The 16,339-nt window shown below is 34.3% G+C and overlaps 2 protein-coding genes across 2 annotated transcripts; one reads left to right on the top strand and one right to left on the bottom strand.

Annotated features, from left to right (window-relative positions):
* Positions 1–995: 995 nt before the first annotated feature.
* On the top strand, positions 996–11,901 carry LOC146900021 (DNA-directed RNA polymerase 1B, mitochondrial-like). Its single transcript, XM_085738690.1, has 19 exons — positions 996–1,962; positions 3,738–3,992; positions 4,074–4,207; positions 4,303–4,369; positions 4,755–4,813; positions 5,111–5,228; positions 5,325–5,438; positions 5,734–5,865; positions 5,962–6,381; positions 6,804–6,854; positions 7,879–7,949; positions 8,750–8,834; positions 9,070–9,222; positions 9,299–9,373; positions 9,497–9,586; positions 9,674–9,721; positions 9,941–10,055; positions 10,154–10,257; positions 11,155–11,901. Exons 1-19 carry the CDS (start codon positions 1,189–1,191, stop codon positions 11,263–11,265), a joined length of 2,976 nt encoding a protein of 991 aa, XP_085594816.1. The 5' UTR covers positions 996–1,188; the 3' UTR covers positions 11,266–11,901.
* Positions 11,902–12,778: 877 nt separating this feature from the next.
* On the bottom strand, positions 12,779–15,852 carry LOC146900020 (amino acid transporter AVT6A-like). Its single transcript, XM_085738689.1, has 5 exons — positions 15,380–15,852; positions 14,734–14,886; positions 14,417–14,620; positions 13,449–13,914; positions 12,779–13,186 (listed from the first exon to the last, which is right to left on the bottom strand). The coding sequence occupies exons 1-5, from the start codon at positions 15,828–15,830 to the stop codon at positions 13,048–13,050; spliced, it is 1,413 nt and encodes a 470-aa protein (XP_085594815.1). The 5' UTR covers positions 15,831–15,852; the 3' UTR covers positions 12,779–13,047.
* Positions 15,853–16,339: the final 487 nt, after the last annotated feature.

Here is a 16,339-nt window from a genome sequence, read left to right as displayed (position 1 = left end):
TACGGTTGTACTATGTTGGATTGCAAAACTGGTTTATGGACGTGCCAAATTGGTGGGGAGGGGACGTGCCAAAAATTGAAAATTTTACCCATCTATAAACCATAACACAACCTTTTGTCTAAAGTACAACTTGTCAAAAATGCTAAAATAGTCTTTTGTCGATGATCAAACATCGAATAAGATGAAAAATCATTCAATATCATAAAAGTTTTTTTTCCTGTGTTGTTTTACCTTATGTTGTGTTGTTATGTCTTGTGCTGTTATATTCATTGTTTACCTTTTAGCAGAACAAACACAATATATGTTTCTGTCAAGTAATGTAATGATTAAAAATTCATCTCTTAAGGTGAATAAGTGGAGATTCAAAGTTCAAATCCCAACCTTGTATAACACAAGGTGTCTATCAATTAATCTATACTCGTGGTGACATATTAAAAAGTTAAACTAATGAATTGACGGTGACCAATTATGTTTGAAATAAATAAAATAGCATAAATTAGAATAATCATGGGGAATAGTCACTTTGGTCCTTGAATGAGTGACGAGTAGTCATAATAGTCTCTCAATGTATCGAAATAGCAAAATAGTCCTGATTGTGCACTTTATTAGTCAAAATAGTCCTTGATATTAAAATTTTTCATTAATATTTTCATATAAGTCCTTCAATAGACTTACTTATTGTCATATAAGTCCTTATACGTCCTTAATTATTGTCATTTTAGTCCTTATATCAAAAGAGTTATTGTGAGTATTAAAGGGTTATTTAAGCTTTAGAGACTATTTTGACTAACAAAGTGGACAATCAGAGACTATTTTGGAATTTTGATACATTGAAGGACTATTGTGACTACTTGCTACACATTCAGGGACCAAAGTGACTATTACCCCAATAATCATTCACATTTTTAATTTGAATGGATTTAAATTAGAATAATCATAGGTCTTGTTTGGTTTACTATAATTTTTAAAACATTTTAAATAAGTGATTATTTTTGTAAAATCCGAAAAGCAATTCCGGGTCAGAAGAAAAAACACGATAGGCAGACAGACAACATAGGTTTATGAAGGGTTTTACTTTCATGGCGGCTGCTTCTTCTCCTCACCACTAACCTTCAAATCTTCCAAACGCTCAAATTTTCATTTTCTCGGGAAAATTGTTAATTTTCCATTCCTCGTTTTCACACCGAAATGTGGTCCAAATTAGCCAAACGAGCTTCCTCAAGAAGGTTCATCTTATCTTCCCAATCCTCTACATCACTGAGATTTTCTCACCAACATAATTTTCCCGAGAAAATCTTGAGGCACCCATTTTCGCGTTTCAGTCAAGTTGGAATCTTTACATCAGAAAACAAACTGGGTCGATCCAATTTTTCGTTTTCTGAACACCCTTTTAGTTTTTCTTCAATATCATTGAATCATTTTAGAACCTACGGTAGTGTTGCTGCTGAAGCTATTGAATCAACTGATACAGAAGATGATTGTTCTGGTTCAGAAGAAGTTGTTCAGAAATTGTTAGATCAAATGGCGATAGAAGAAGAGAAGAAAGAGCCTCGATTAGAGGAGAAAAAGAAGAACAAGAATAATAGTTACAAGTATAAAATGCTTAGGAGGAGACAGATAAAGATGGAGACTGAGGCATGGGAAGAAGCAGCAAGAGAGTATCAGGAATTGTTGGAAGATATGCGCGAACAGAAACTTGCGCCGAATTTGCCTTATATGAAATCATTGTTTCTTGGTTGGTTTGAGCCTTTGAAGAATGCAATTGCTGCTGATCAAGAGATTTGTAAGGATACTAAGACGAGGTTGAGTCATGCGCCTTATTTCAATGAATTGCCTCCTGATATGATGGCTGTTATTACTATGCATAAGTTGATGGGATTGTTGATGACTAATAGTAATGGGGTTGGTAGTGCTAGGGTTATTCAAGCTGCTTGTCAAATAGGCGAAGCCATTGAACATGAGGTATAGTTTATGTTTTTATGTATAATAAGATGTGAGTTGAAGTACAATGAGAAATGAATTGGTGTCCTGAACTCAATTATGCGCATTCTGTTCTATGCTTTTGTGTCGGTATTTATGCTTGTGTATTCTATGTTTCCTTTGTCATTTGCTTTAGTGTGTGTTTGGTTCTACGGTGACAAGATTTTGATTGATTTGATTTTAGTTAAAGTGTGTTTAAGGTAAAATGGTTTATGTTTGGATATATTCATGTGAAAATGAGTTGAGCAAATTTGAGCGTGAAAATCACCTTTGGAGGCAAATGCTACAAATCAATGTTTCAAGTTAGAATCAAATCTAGAAGCAAAATCAATTCTAAATGACCATCCTCAAACATACCAAAATGAATTTAAGTCTTCAGAGTTACTTTTGGCTCTCCCAACTTATTCCAAACATGCATGTTTGGTAGAGAAAATGAAGTACGCACACCTCTAGGATTAGGCGTGTCGTGGTGTCTAATACGCATTGGTGTCCGACACTCCTATGACACTCATGACACGTGTTGGACAAGTGTCCTAAATAAATTGTTTTCTTCTTTACTTCGTGTTGGAAATTCCACCTTTAGTGCGATCCGCCCCTAGTCACCTAATTGTGACATTTGAGTTGCCTCGTGTTGGCTTGCCTTATGTTGGCTTTGTGTCTGTATTAATTCACCTAATTTATTTCACCAACACCACATCGGTTTGATAAGACTCTTGATTAAGAGTTTATAAAGAGAAGACACTCCTCATCTTACTAGCTAGTTTTATAAGGATGAGTTAGGCCCCAAATTTCTGCATGGTATTAGAGCCTATCCAAGATCTACCGTTGGGATTCTGCATTGCCACGCTTCAGGCCCATTGGTAACAAGCGTGAGGGGGTTGTGTTGAAAATTCCGCCTTTAGTGCGATCCCCCCCAGTCGCCTAATTGCAACATTTGAGTTGCCTCGTGTTGGCTTTGAGGGGGTGGATTTAGTCCCATACCGGTTAGATATGACTCTTGATAGGAGTTTATAAAGAGGAGACACTCCTCACCTTATAAGCTGGTTTTGTAAGGATGAATTAGGCCCCAAATTTCTACACTTCGACACTCCTTGGACCGGTGTCCGACACTTATATGAGGCATGTCGGACAACTCAGACAATTGTCTAAATTTTTTTCTCTGCTTACACACACAATAGATTCAAGAGTTAAAGATGTGTGAGAAATGTTGATCAACGAGGGTTTATAGACATTAAAGTTGATTACAATGTTTTTCTTTCTTTCAATAGTAGATGGATAAATAAAGGCCAAATTCTATTGTATCTTGTTATATAACTTTTCTTAATGAAATAAATTGCTCAAGTTAGATGCAGATGTATATATTTTGATTCTCAATTGAGATATTTTATAAATGAATTAATATATAGACAGCGGTGTTGGTGTCCTATGTTTTTTACATTAGCGGTATCGGCGTGTCCGTGTCAGCGTCGTATCAGGTGTCCGTGTCAGAGTCTGTGCTTCATAAAAGGGTATTTACGACTCACACGACTGGCTGAACTCTAAATTCCTTTCTTCTGATAGAAACAAATGATATACCATCTAATTAAGATGGTTTATATGGATCTTATCAGTAGTCTAGTATGGTCAATTTGAATTTATGTTTAGTAATAATGTGGTCAATTCTAGGATCTTTTTTTGTCCAAGTTTGATGTTATTAGCGTGAATTCACAATATTCAAGTGTTTTTTAATTGAGACACTGCCCTTATATGTGGATTAGGGTAGGATATACCGATTCATGGGGAAGACAAAGGAGAAGAAAGCAACCAGTCACAAGTCTGATAGTGATTCTGTTCCTGCACCTGTAAAAAGTGAAAACCTGACAGCTGAAGAGAAAGAGAAACTTGCTAAAGAGGAGAAAAGACTTAGGAATAAAGTTGCTAGTTTAATAAAAAAGCAGAAGAAGCAACAAGCTTTGGGGATAGTTAAAGGAAGAGATAAGGCGAAACCTTGGGGACAAGAAGCTCAAGTAAAGGTTTGTAATATTTGAATCTGTTCCTATGAACTAGGAAGGTTTATTCTTTTTGTGTTACAATGTCGTTACTGCATATTTCAGGTCGGCTCTCGTTTGATACAACTGTTAATAGAAACAGCCTACCTAGAACCACCAGCCAATAAATTCGGAGATGGTGGTCCAGATATTTTTCCTGCATTTAAGCATACCCTCAAGACAATTTCAAATGATTCAAAGTGAGATTGATACTACTCTTTCACAATCATTATCTGTAAATTTAACCTTTTTTATTCCTTTTTTGAATAATAATGAATACTCTTGACTTGATTAGCAATGGAAGTAGGAGATACGGCGTTATTGAATGCGACCCTATGATACAGAAGGGCCTTGAAAAGACTGTAAGTGGCCGACCTATTATTCTCCAAGGATTGTTTATACTTTAATTCATGCTCATATTTCTTTCAGTATGTTATTGGACAAATTTTATGACTTTATACTTCAAGGTTTGGTTGTTACTGTTGTTTTCTATACATCCGTGTCATGAATCACAGATTGCGAAAAATAATGTTTACGTTAAATTCCACTACGTAACAATGATATAGCGCTACTATAGCTGTTATTTGACGATATTTTGTACTTTATAGCGTATTGCGGAACAATAGCGATTTGTTCAAATTCCACCATGCTATAGCGCCACTATTTAAATTCAAGCAAAACTTTTGCTTTCTTATGCCTTATATTCATGAGATTGATGTTAACATCAAAACGTGTTTACATTAACAGGCTAGGCACATGGTTATCCCCTACATGCCAATGTTGGTTCCACCGAATAACTGGACAGGGTATGGCACATATTTTCAATTATTTTCACTTTCAATTTATTTTAAAACTTTGAATATTTTCTATGTTAGCTTAGTTCTATTGACTTATATGAAGCCTGAAACTTTTATAGCAATCTTTGAATCATAAAACCTGTTCAAGCATCTTCTAAACTTTGCTGTTTCGATGTTTTACAAAGTTTAATTTTTAATTGGATCGTATCATACTGGCATACAATGCCACTTATGACTTGTGACTAAGTTCTGCTGTTTTGTTTTTAAATTGTTAATTTTCCCATGAACATTACAATTTTATGGTAGGTATGACAAAGGAGCATACTTGTTTTTGCCATCATATGTTATGAGAATACATGGAGCAAAGCAGCAACGTGATGCTTTAAAATGGGCTCCCAAGAATCAACTTGACCATATTTTTGAGGTTAGAATTCTTTAATGTTTGTACATCTGCATCTAAGTTCTTGGTCCCAAGTTAGTACTTTATACTTGAAATTAATTATGGAATTATTGTGTTTAGGCCCTTAATACCCTTGGCAATACCAAATGGAGGGTGAACAAAAGTGTACTCGGTGTGATAGATCAAATATGGGCTAATGGAGGTCGCCTGGCTGACCTGGTGGATCGTGATGATGTGAGTACTAAACAAACTTGTTGCCAAGTTATTTGCATGAGATAGGTGGTGTATGACACTATATATGCGGACTAGTTTTCTATATGTTAATACATAAAATGATAAACACCATCCTTATCATTTTAATTCAGTTATTATCTTTCATTTCATATACTGAATTCATTTTGGAAAATGTTGCATGCATTTTATCCAGGTCACGTCCAAAATTAGCTGTCTTTTATTTTTCCTCTTTCCATTCCATTAATGTCTCCTCATTTCCAGTTGTGTTTTGATTAACTGTCCTTTTCGTCTAAAGCTTCCCCTCCCAGAGGAACTAGACACAGAAGATGAATCAGAAATTCGAAAATGGAAGTGGAAAGTTAAAAACGTGAAAAAGGAGAATAACGAGAGACATTCACAGAGATGTGATATAGAACTTAAACTTACTGTAAGTGCCCTTCTAATCCTAAATAGACCTAGTTGTATCAAATGGTTTCCGTAAGAGGCTGTGTATGTTATTTATGCATTGGCATTTTGGCTGTAGGTTGCACGAAAGTTGAAGGAAGAAGACGGCTTCTACTATCCTCACAATCTTGATTTTCGAGGGCGTGCTTATCCTATGCACCCGTATCTGAACCATCTTGGTTCTGATCTATGTCGAGGCATACTTGAGTTTGCAGAGGGACGTCCTCTGGGGAAGAAAGGCTTGCAATGGTTGAAAATACATCTGGCAAATTTGTATGCCACTGGTGGTGTGGACAAGTTAAGTTATGATGGTCGAGTAGCATTTACTGAGGGCCACCTGGATGATATTTTCGATTCTGCAGACAGGCCTCTTGAAGGAAAGCGGTGGTGGTTGCAAGCAGAGGATCCTTTTCAGTGCTTGGCAGCATGTATCAATCTCTCTGAAGCATTGAGAAGCCCCAATCCCGAGGCTACCCTTTCTCATATGCCTGTACACCAGGTACTTTTCGCAGTGATGTTAAAAATAGTTATTTGGGGAATACACCACACACCATTTTTAGTTGATTTTTTTCATCTAGATGGGAGAACATTTAAATCATTTCTTGCAGAATTAGAAGTATTAGCAAGAGGGTGAAGGCCTTTTAATTTTAATTATATTTGGATGACATGTTAATATGGATTAATCATGTGTTTAATTTATTTATTTTGAAACACATCTGTGATATCTCAAGTGTCTGTTGTGAGATTTTTTTTTTTTTTTTTTTTTTGTATATTTACTACATTTATATATCATACCTGTATTTGTTACTAGTATAGTTGTCTTTCTAGATCAACATCATGACATGTGATTGATTAAGTTGAGACTTGAAGGCATTGAGCATTTCTTTCTCATTTCATTTTCTTCTTTTTCATACTTGCTAGGATGGTTCATGCAATGGCTTACAACACTATGCAGCACTTGGTAGGGACAAGGTAATATTTTTCTTTCTTTTTTATTTGTTTCCGAGTTTTGGTTTGCTTTGTGTATTTCGGCAGGGGGAGTTCTGAGTTTGATAAATGTTTAGTTGGAATTTCTTTTATGCAACAAACCAAACCTTTTATGGACCTGGTTTTGTTTTTGGAAACTCCTTTTGTGGCGTTGTAGGTGAAAGTACGGCTCTATTTATAGCATTGAGTCAGGACTTGGGATTTATTTTTCTTGTGAGTTTTGAAATATTAAAACAATATTAATTTTACTGTTTATTATTTTGTCTCAAGTGCTTAAAGGTTTCAGATTGCTTATAGAAACTGAAACTTAGCAAATACTTGAGCTAATTCTTTTCAAAATTCGCATAGTTAATTGTCTATTTCATGTAGCTTCTGTTTTTTTTAGTGATTTACAAAGCCAAACTAACCTATCTCACTTTCTATCAGTGGCGGAGCCCTTCATGGGCTGGGGTGGGCTACGGCCCACCCGGAAAAATTAAAAAATTAACGATCGTTGGTCTATTTTGTGAGATTTTAAACAATTAATTTGTTGCGGTTTTAGTGTTCGACAGATCTAAATCTCCACTAATTGGTGTAGTGGCCACCCAGAAAATTAAAAAAATTAAAAATCATAGGTCTATTTTACGAGTTTTTGAACAATTTTACAACGGTTTGAGTTTTCGGCAGTTCTAATTAAAGTGACATATGTGCTTTTTGTCATGCTTATATATACTTGGTTGTGTAGAGAGGAGGTTTACAAAACTTTTAATTTTTTGGGGTTTCAAATCTCCTTTATATTGTCTTGTCAACTGAAAATTTCTCCAATTGACAGTTGTATTATGAAAAAAAGAAATTGTAATTTATAGCAATAGTAAACTATGTAATTTATTTTTTAAAATACCCGAGCTTTTTAGTCAAACTTTTAATGGCCTACCCAAACTATTTTTTCTGGCTCCGTCGTTGCTTTCTATACCATTTTTCTATCTATTATGCGTTATCATAATTTGCTGCATTTTGTTTCTGTTTAAAGTTGGGAGCTTCTGCAGTCAATCTTGTTGGTGGAGATCAGCCTGCTGATGTTTACTCAGGAATTGCAGCCAGGTAATTATCACGGTGCATTCATGTGCATGAGAGCATTATACATGCATACTGTGAACAAGTTGGCAACTGTTTTATTTTATGTAAGGAGATTATAATTTGTTAATCAAATAAATAAAGTTTAATCAATGAGAAAGGGTTATGACGTTATGTCCAGTCCATAGTGAAAGCTGAAAGCTACTAGCTGATTCTTATGAACATTGTTTAAATTAAAAGCCAGCGACTCCTGCTGCCTTCTCATTTTCACCCCAGTAAAACTAGGTGTTCGAATATCTCCAAAGATCTCAAGAGTCTTTTAGAATATATTAAGGTGGCGTTTGGATAAACAATTTAAGTGCTTAATTGATATGTGCTTATCATCTATAAGGTTATAAATAAGCTGTTTCTATAATCGAAAGCGAAATGAGGGTAAATTTCGTATAAGCTTTATATAGGCTGTTTTTATAATCTGTTTTTATAAGCTATTGTGGGAAGCTTATTAAAATGTTCGAAAATATTGTTAGCTTTAGAAGAAGACACTGTACTATTCACGTTTCCCTTTTCATTTTCTTTTTGACCATCTGGCTGTATACTAGAAATAAAGGGGTTGTTGCGTCTGGCACTGCATTGTATATTTCCCAAAAAAGAGACTCACATGACCCTTTATCCTAATCATAATATTAACTTTCATTCCTTTATCTATGAATAGTCTATTTTTGTATAATTTTATTTTTATGTTGACAACAACTTTATTTGTTCTGATGGCCAAAATTTTGTTCTAGCGCTACTGTTTTGATGTTGTTAAATTTGTTATTGTGATGCAGAGTACTTCAAATCATGAAAAGAGATGCATTGAAAGATCCTGCAACTGATCCACATGCGTTGCATGCTAGGCGTTTGATCAACCAGGTTTCATTTAAGTTTCAAGTTTCATTAATTCTTCTATTTTAAATTTTTGCTGTGGAATACTTGAAAGAAAAAAAATTGAACCAGAGGGATTTTTAGAGCTATGGTAAATAATGTTCATGTGTTGTATATGAAGTGTTTTTTTTTTTTTTTTTTTTTACCTTTGGGATATGAAAGCACATTCATTTGTCAACCTTGGTCTTATATCAACTAAGTTATTCATAACTGGCAACATTAGGTGGACCGAAAGTTGGTGAAGCAGACAGTGATGACGTCGGTCTATGGAGTGACTTACATTGGGGCCCGAGACCAGATCAAGAGGAGGCTTAAAGAGCGTTGTGCGGTTGAGGATGATTCAGAACTATTTGCTGCATCATGCTATGCTGCAAAAGTAAGAGAAATTAATATGTGGAATTAAATGTAGACATTTCTAATTATTATTTTACTTATTATTCTCTGTTGTTTAGACCACTCTCACTGCCTTAGAAGAGATGTTTGAGGCTGCAAGAAGTATTATGGGTTGGCTAGGTGATTGTGCAAAGGTATCTATAATTTTCTGTTAAATAACATATTAACATTACAAAAAAGATGTTTAGTAGTTGATTATGCTTTGACTTGTAAGGCATCTTCGTCATTGTAATGGTTGAGTTTTGAACATGGAGTAGGTGATAGCCTGCACAAACCAAGCAGTGCAATGGATCACTCCCCTTGGGCTTCCAGTTGTACAACCTTACCGGGAAGTAGGAAGACACCTGGTACTTTTCTTAACAGAAGCCTAATAATTCAGGTGCAGTTTACAAAATTATTTACATCACTAATATGGAAAATTGGATTTGGTGCAGATCAAGACATCCCTTCAGGTATTGACACTACAGCGGGAGACTGACAAGGTAATTATTGATTGATCTAAATTGACCTACCATGTAATTAGATTTGAATATTTGCTGCGAGTTTATGTCTGTTTCTGTTTGATTTAGATCATTTTTTTGTAAGATGCGTGACGATTATGCATCAGAGCATAGGATTTGACTCATCCGTTTTAATGAACTGTGTTTCATCATCCCAATTTTAGTTTAAACTAACGAGTACATTTCATACACATGTTACAGGTCATGGTAAAAAGGCAGAGAACAGCTTTCCCCCCAAATTTTGTTCACTCTCTTGATGGTTCTCACATGATGATGACTGCAGTTGCTTGTAAACAAGCAGGGATGAACTTTGCAGGTGCGCACTAATTTATATCACAGACATTCGTCATGTATTGTATTTGTGTTCTTGTTGTATTAGGAATTCAAATTTTGTAAATCAATGCTTAATTGCAGGGGTGCATGATTCTTATTGGACACATGCATGTGACGTTGAGGAAATGAACAGGATACTCAGGGAAAAGTTTGTTGAACTCTACGAAACTCCGATATTGGAAAATGTAAAGTATCTTCATTTAGGCTACCTTTTTTTTATTTAGTTAAATGCCACAATATAATCCTGGTTTTGGTTCTTTTCCTTATTTTCTGGGATTGGGTTAATGATGCCTTAAAATTAAGTACATGGACATACCTTGCATTGCCATGGATGAAGACCTATCTTTGAATTCTTGGCATCACTTTAACTCTTCGTTTTACACTAACCTGTTGATACACACCTGTGTTATATCACATCAAGTCAAACTCTCCTTTTTGTGGGATTTCCTTGTACTGAACTTAGGACCTGTTTGAATTGACTTATTTGAGCTTATCTACCGGCATAAGCACTTTCATGCTGTTAGAGAGCTTATTTATGACATGTCCATAAGCCGTTTTCAGCTTATTTCTTTAACATCTCAAAGATAGCTTATGAAAACAGCTTACAGCTAAACATAGAACAATTTGACTTTATTTTATCTTTTGTGATAACAATAGCTTATACATATCACTTCATCCGGTCTCATAAACACAGATTCTTTTTTAAGATTCATTAAATAATCAATGTATATGATTTGTAATATAGACCAGATACATCAGTTATTCAATGAACCTGAAAAAAGAATAAGTGCTTATGTTATAACACAAGCGCTTAATTAAGAGGTTTATCAAGATATGGTCTTAATCACGACCTTGTCGATTATATTTAAATGAACTGACAATTTAATTGTGTATTTTTTTTTATGCCTTTCGTGATTGCATTAAAAATCTCCTTTGACCTAAGTTTCTACTTGAGGAAATCAATCATCGCACTGGCCTCGTAATATCCTCCTTTGTATTTTTTGGATGCATGTTGCTCTACACTTGACTTGTTTTATTTATTATTGCTGATCACTAACCTTGTCATTGGATACCAAATGCAGTTGTTGGAGAATTTTGAGAAGACTTTTCCCAATTTGAAGTTTCCTCCTTTACCGGAACGAGGAGACTTGGATCTTCAAGAAGTTTTGAAGTCTCCCTATTTTTTCAACTAGACTGCACAAAATCTCATGTTGCTTATCTAGTACTACCTTCACAGTTCACATGTGGTCCAGTGGAGTTAACTCCAATGTGATGAAATTTGTAAGATATATACTTGCATGGGGTTGCAAAAGCTCGAAGAACAGACAATGCAACAAATTAGTGTTCAAAGCAAATATTTGGATTGCCATATTAGTCTCCTGCAGGAACTTAGTACTCCTTGTCTGGAACTAGAACTCTGGTGCTAATTTTCCGTTGAAAAGAAAGAGTGCCCCACATATGGCATTACAAGTTGATTTTGAATTGGATCAGTTACAAAGCAAGAAGATTCAACATATACAGAAGCCAATCTGTTTTTTCCATGGTTGGTGTAACATAGACTAATAAAAAGGATTGAAGTGATCATATAAGGTGATTTTCTCAGATATGGACACTAGCTCTTGTGAAGCAACCAAATTGGGTTTTGCTTTTTGTATAAGTTGTATTTTATTTCATTCTTTTTGGTTTGTGGAGAGGGAAATGGAAAGCATATGTAGCATTTTTTGTCATGGTTACTGTAATATTTATTCTCACTTTTTTCCATTATTTGAAATAACTTATACTTAATGTAAATAATACCAATAAAAATAATATTATCAGAAGTTGTCAAATTGAGCCGTGTCAAAGTCATTTCATCCATCATTTGAGGATGATGTTTTCCATTTCCATTTCAATTGCTACCAAACAATATTGCATTTTTGTTTACCCTAGATTTACTCTTGGCCATTTTGTCATAAAGTTTTTACTCTTTTAAGATTCATTTTTCATGACATGTCATTGTTGTTGTTATAGGCTTATAGCTTCTTTAAGCAATTTAGCCAAATTTTACCGTTTACTTTTTTATTCAAGTAACTGACCAATCCAATGATCATAAAAATTCCATTAGAAATGAGAATTCAAAATTGTTTCCTTTAAAACAAAATCTAAAACTATATTATGGTCAAACTACATTTTGTTTTACTGTAAAAAGGTGACTTTCATTCAATAGGCAAAGATTCATTACAAATGATAGAGTAAATTTGGTCTGGAACATTCTCACCCAAGTTCTAGTGTCTATGTTCCTAGCCACTCCTACTAGTCCATGTGCTGCAGCATTGCTGCCTCTTTTAACACTGCACACGGTTCTGGTTTAGTAACAGACAATAATTTCAGTTTTTGTCCAATTTCTTACCCTCCAATTTGTCCATCAAATATCGTAGAAAACAAAAATTGTCCAATAGTTTAAAAGTCTGTCATGTACTGTTTTGTTCTGTACTTATTCATTTGCAAATTAAAGGGACCATAAGACAATTGAATGGTAAAATAAGAAGAGGCCAACTTTCACTCCTCACATTTTTCAGAAGTGTATTTTTGAAGTAAATCTTGTCGGAAAGTGTACTTCTTGGTCTCATAAAATTCATTTTTTTAATGTATACATCCAAAGTAATATCAGCAGTATACAATTTTCTCCCAAATAAGAAAACCAATCAAACTGAATGACTGAAAACATTTCTCAACAAAATTAATCCAATCCCATTCATGAATACTCTTACCACCTGATAAGTGTTTTGAAAAAAATTAGTATTTCATGTACAATATAAATGTCTATATATCATATATATAGTCCTTCAATTGTACTAACATTTTTCCTTCCACAACCCTTTTGCTATAGGAGCCTTTTAAAAGATATCTCTCAAAAGGTCTTCAAACAATCTCAAAAAACATTTTCTCATTCACTAGTTAACTTTGATCTTCAGAGGCCAAGAAAAGCGTTTGCTTCAATTTGTTTTACTTTGGTGTTTTCTGAACAAAGCATCAGCATTACTGTATATAGCCACAATGTTTGAGAAGACAGCCAGAATAATCATGACAACGGATAAAATCTTGTCCTTCTTAGTTGCAATGCTATGTGGATCCCTGAAACAAAAGAATTAAAGATCAACAGGGAGAAAGTGTTATTCAATTCGTCTCGGACCAACCGGTTCGACTAGGAACTAGGGACTTTTCCAATATGAGCGTCTCATCAGATGAAATAAATATGCATTGGACTAAGAATAGACTGCTATAACTCGGCGGAGTTTTGGAAAACCAGTGACTCAGACATTGATGTAGCAAAAAATAATAATAATGAAACATAATGTGATAAGCAATGACATTTAGATAAAGTAAGGAAACTCACCTTAGAGCAATTGCAGCAGGGAAGATAAAACCAAGACAAACAGTGGCAGTTGCACCAGTGAATTGAAAAACATCCCAAATGCTAGGTACGAAATTTGCAGCCACATAGAGCAAAAATATGAGTCCAGTGGTGATTGAGGAAAACCTCCACTTATCTAATTCCAATGAGCCGGCTGAGGGAAACACAAGATCATCCAAATTGAAGCGAAGCGAAAAGAAGATAACCGGGAAAACAAGCATGAGATGGAGGGCGTAGCTGATACGAACGATGTCGTTGAGAAGATTGCTATAAGGGATGCCAAGATCAGTATCAAAGTTGGCTAGCACATCATCAAGAGTCGACTCGCCAAATAGTAGGAATCCAAATAGTGCTGTAAGAATGTATATGCTTGAACATAGAACCAGTGATGCACTTATAACTGGTTGTATTGGTGAAGAGTCTCCTAGTTCATTGTCTATTGTATGCACTGCAAAGGATAGTACTTGCGTTAAAATACATATTCAAGCACATCAAATTTCTCGGTACTATTATTTGCTATATCAAATATCAAAGTCAGGGAGGTGTCATCTAAGTAGTAAGAGTTCGACCTTGTAACTTCAAAGTACAGAATTCAAATCTCTGATTTGTTTGAGTTGTATCTTGGAAAAGATTAAGTTCTATCAAAGCAAAGAGATGTTTTGCTGATATATTCTTTAGAAGATTTGAAGTTGAATTTAATATACACTGTTAGTGTAAAGATTTTTTTACATTGTCAATAAATCATAATCGTCATATCATTAAACAATATGACTTTTATCATAATTATTTCTAATGTCGCATATGATTAGTTGTGATTTGTTGGCAGTCTAAAACTTTTTATACCGAGTGTGTATCAAAATCAAATTCTTTAGTTTAACAATAAGGGTCTTCACAACAAGAGTAAACTTCATATTTTGAAACGAAAGTACATTTTGAGGTAGCTTACTTACCATTATAATGACAGACAAACGCTGTCACAAGAACTGGAACTGCTGTAAAGAGATTCCAAATAGATGTCATATCAGTAATACTGGGAAGCAACCTAGGACTCTCTATGGTTCCATTGAACAATTTAACAAATGTGATTCCTGCAGTTATGACAAGAAAAACAATTGCCAGAGCCACTGCTAAACCAGAAGTATATTTTAATGAATCTGCAGGCACGAAACAAAATAAAAAAACTAAATGGTTATTCACAATAATACTACATTTACTAAATGAGGTTAATCATGTAACATACTTCAATTCATTGTATTGTAAAATGTACCTATCCTCTTAAAGAATCCTAATGGAGCAAATACCACAAGGGTTGTAATAAGAAGAACAAAAGTACGCCCAGTTGACCAGTGTTCGCCAAACCATCCTTCGAGTACACCGAAGTGATGACTTCCAGATGAAGTTGTTCCAGACAGTACATCACCTGCAAATCAAGTAGCCTAAAACATTCAATATATCCAATTTTTAAGGCATGACAAATTAAATTATAGAAAAACTATATTGAAGTTTCTAAGCATAAATAAATACTCATAAGCAAAACCAATTTCGGATCCAATAGGAATGTGTGTGTATTATTTAGGATATGTATATGCACATCAAGTGTCAAACGTAGCATACCGGCTTCGCATATTTACACATTCAATAACATTTCTGTAAAATGGGGGATCATGTATGCAAAATTTCAGATTCATAGGCTTGTAATTTCACAGTATACATTTACTCATACTTAAGAGAGTAATTTATATACACCGACCGTATAATACATTTTACACATACACTCAATCAAATCTCATTGAAATCACATTTTGTTACATCACTTTCTAATAGTTTTACACAGAAAGTACATACAAATTAAATTCATTTATTAAATAAAATTTAATGGATAAACATGATATAAGTGTAGAGAATTGAATTACCAATAATGATGATGTAAACAACAAGAATTCCAAAGTTGTTGAAAAGAACAGAAATATGAAAAACCAATCTACCAAGATTTCCAAAAGCATATCCCATGACATCACCATAAGATTGAGCCTTAGCAACTCTACTAAACCTCATAAGAATATCCAAAGAGGTATGAGTAAGCAAAGCAAGGAAGACAATGGAAGCAATACCAATGGTTAGTCCCAAAACTTTCATGGCTGCAGGTAAAGCCATGATTCCAGCACCAATTATGGTTGTTGATAGATTGAATACTGAACCAGCAAATGATGCTGCTGAATCATTATTCTTGTTACTATTGGATCCATCATCACCATGTTGAATTTCAACTTCAATTTTCTCATCTGTTTTGGTTTGTAACAATGGACAATATTGTTCTCCAACAATTTCATTTGTTCCTGTTGTTGGATTGTTGTGTAACCCCATATTGATGATTTGCTTAATGCTTCTCTCTCTTACTTGTCACCATGTGATATATACACATACATATTTATTCTATAAATTTAGTTACTATGCATTATATTATACAACACATCTAAACTATCACTTTCTTATCAATTTATTTCTTAAACTATAATAATATATTAAGTAGTCTTTAAACTATTATTAATGGGATTTGCTAGAACACACCCACTAATTTTTATGTGGGAGTGTTTTAGCAAAGCTACACCTTAGGGTGTATTTAACCACTTTTTAGTTATTCACTTGCTAAAATACTCCTTCTAAAAAGTAAGTGGGTGTATCCTAGCAAACCCCTATAGGATTTGCTAGAACACACCCACTTGTTTTTGTTAGAAGGTGTGTTATAGCAACATACACCTTAAGGTGTATTTATTAACTTTTTAGTTATAACTTGCTAAAACACTCCCACATAAAAACTAGTGGGTGTGTTCTAGCAAACCCCATTATTAATATGGCATATTAGTTATGTATTT

Source organism: Medicago sativa, chromosome 8 (assembly GCF_051527215.1).
Source record: "Medicago sativa cultivar Bolivia chromosome 8, Bolivia_mono, whole genome shotgun sequence".
NCBI lineage: Eukaryota > Viridiplantae > Streptophyta > Magnoliopsida > Fabales > Fabaceae > Medicago > Medicago sativa.
This window is presented reverse-complemented; position numbering and strand designations above follow the sequence as displayed.

Excerpts from the sequence above, each read along its gene's own strand:
- LOC146900020 (XM_085738689.1), bottom strand. The coding sequence starts at position 15,830 with ATGGGGTTACACAACAATCCAACAACAGGAACAAATGAAATTGTTGGA. Across the intron at positions 14,887-15,379 it reads TGTTTACATCATCATTATTG|GTGATGTACTGTCTGGAACA; the intron begins GTAATTCAATTC and ends CTTGATTTGCAG. Across the intron at positions 14,621-14,733 it reads AGGATTCTTTAAGAGGATAG|ATTCATTAAAATATACTTCT; the intron begins GTACATTTTACA and ends TCGTGCCTGCAG.
- LOC146900021 (XM_085738690.1), top strand. The coding sequence starts at position 1,189 with ATGTGGTCCAAATTAGCCAAACGAGCTTCCTCAAGAAGGTTCATCTTA. Across the intron at positions 3,993-4,073 it reads GACAAGAAGCTCAAGTAAAG|GTCGGCTCTCGTTTGATACA; the intron begins GTTTGTAATATT and ends TGCATATTTCAG. Across the intron at positions 9,587-9,673 it reads GGGAAGTAGGAAGACACCTG|ATCAAGACATCCCTTCAGGT; the intron begins GTACTTTTCTTA and ends GATTTGGTGCAG.